Source organism: Limulus polyphemus, unplaced genomic scaffold, assembly GCF_000517525.1.
Source record: "Limulus polyphemus unplaced genomic scaffold, Limulus_polyphemus-2.1.2 Scaffold220, whole genome shotgun sequence".
Classification (NCBI taxonomy): Eukaryota; Metazoa; Arthropoda; class Merostomata; order Xiphosura; family Limulidae; genus Limulus; species Limulus polyphemus.
Window position 1 is genome coordinate 736,757 of NW_013665830.1, and position 1,938 is coordinate 738,694.

The window sequence follows — 1,938 nt, forward strand, 5'->3', positions numbered from 1 at the left end:
ATAACAAAATGTGAACCAATTTCAATGAAAATGATTCACTTATGTAAAAGTACATATGACGTCTAATGGAGAGAAATTGATATCATTTTCGGATTCAGCGTAAGGAATTACTGTAGAACATGTAAACATTTCAAGACAATAAAACCATCGCATGCCCGAGTTATACATATTAGGTTAAGTTATGGCTGTTAAGGTTTAGATGTATAATTACACAGATTACCCTCACTATTTACGGTATGTGAAGCCACTTACTGTTTGCGTGGCTTCAAGAAAATCTTTCGATTATTTTTTCAACCTCAGGTTCACATTTTCACCTTTTTTTTTTGCAGGAAAGGATGCCACGAATGTGAAAAGAAACTTGTAGATCGACTGTTAATCAGCCTGGATCCATTGGGGCGGCTTGTGCCGGACTTATTCATGGTTCCCTTCTGCTGCCAATGTCTTTCGTAAGATGTGTCAGCAGCAAACTTACGATGTTGCGAAACACCACGTAAAATTACCGTTGTTCTTTATATAGTTTACCACTTCTGTTTTTTTTCTGTTTTTGTTAGCAAGTTAAATCATCACAGGTAGTAGCTACCGTCAATACCTCTTCAATACCGATCTGTCAGAAACGGTACCAATGTACAAACTGAATCTCTCGAAATCACACAAAATGTAATGTTCTGTACAAACTTTTTGTCAGTTTTGTTTGGTTATTATAAAATACTCTGTTATACAACCTGAAGATTCCTGAGAAACTGGAAATGTCTGGTCATGGAAATTATGAAGGTATTAATACTACACTGGATATTTCAGTAAGGTTTGTTAATAGTACCTCTTCTGGTACCGTATATTTCAAGTTTTTTACAGTATTAGCTTTTTAAAGAGTGTCTTCATAACTGCTTTCCAACCATTTGCTGAGCTGTTGAAAGTTCTAAACATCAAGCCTTTTATGTTTTAAAACCATCAATACAATATTGTTATGTAGAATCCCTATAAGTATTGTAGCGAAAATTAACTTAGAACCATTGCTTGTTCTAATAACGATTTGAAGACAGACAGTTTGTTTTCGTATTTGTAATGTGCCATTCAAATTTATATTCACTGGAGAAATATGTACAAAAAGACTGTATCACTTCTGAAACATAATGAGTTACGGTAAAAACTTTGAAAATATAGTTAATAAAAACTAGTTTAATTTATATATCGCACTCCTTCAATTTATATTTCACTCATTTTATTCGGTGGATTTTTACATTTTAACCTTGAATGACTGAGTATCCCATACTAAATGAGTAATTGAAATTCCGAATTATAATATGTATGACTTGTGTTATATTTTACTGTACTCACAGGGCTTTCCAATTAAACAAAAGAACAGTCTCTAAGTTGTCAGTCAACTAGGATATTTTTAATAACTATTTTCGTGAAAAACATGCATCATGTTAGAGACTAAAATTCAGTGTCAAAAAGCAATAAATAATAATAAATCTTAAATGTAAGGAAGAATAAAAATGTTTCTTTCATCAACGCTAGAGGGCATCAGTAACTAATAATTTTGTTTATTTTCTTTGAACAGTAACTAATTAAGATCCGAAAGAATACATTTTAAAATCTTATATCTACAAAATTGTGTAATTTGTAGCTAATAGCAACGTGCCGTGGTGAATACATTTAGATATGTTTAAAAATAGTTACACAATCCTTCAGAATTGTTGGTTTGGTTGTTTTTAGAGCAAAGCCACATGGAACTATCTGCTGTGTCCACTGCGGAAAATCGAACCCTGGATATTAGCGTTGTAAGTCCGTAAACTTACCGCTGTTCCGCCGGGAGATATCCTTCAAAAATGAACTGCTATGATTTTGAGTTCGTTTAGTGACAAAATATAGAAAAATTGTATTTAAGAAAGACATATTGTTAAAAAATCAGTTATTGCTACATGTCAGTTTTTGTTT

The 1,938-nt window shown here is 32.3% G+C and overlaps 1 protein-coding gene across 1 annotated transcript in view; it reads left to right on the top strand.

Annotated features, from left to right (window-relative positions):
- LOC106478523 overlaps positions 1-1,417 on the top strand; it is a 20,733-nt gene extending 19,316 nt beyond the window's left edge. The window contains exon 4 of the mRNA XM_022382140.1: positions 330-1,417. Within this exon, the coding sequence (XP_022237848.1) occupies positions 330-450 (121 nt within the window). The 3' untranslated portion in view covers positions 451-1,417. The remainder of the gene's footprint in view (positions 1-329) is intronic.
- Positions 1,418-1,938: the final 521 nt, after the last annotated feature.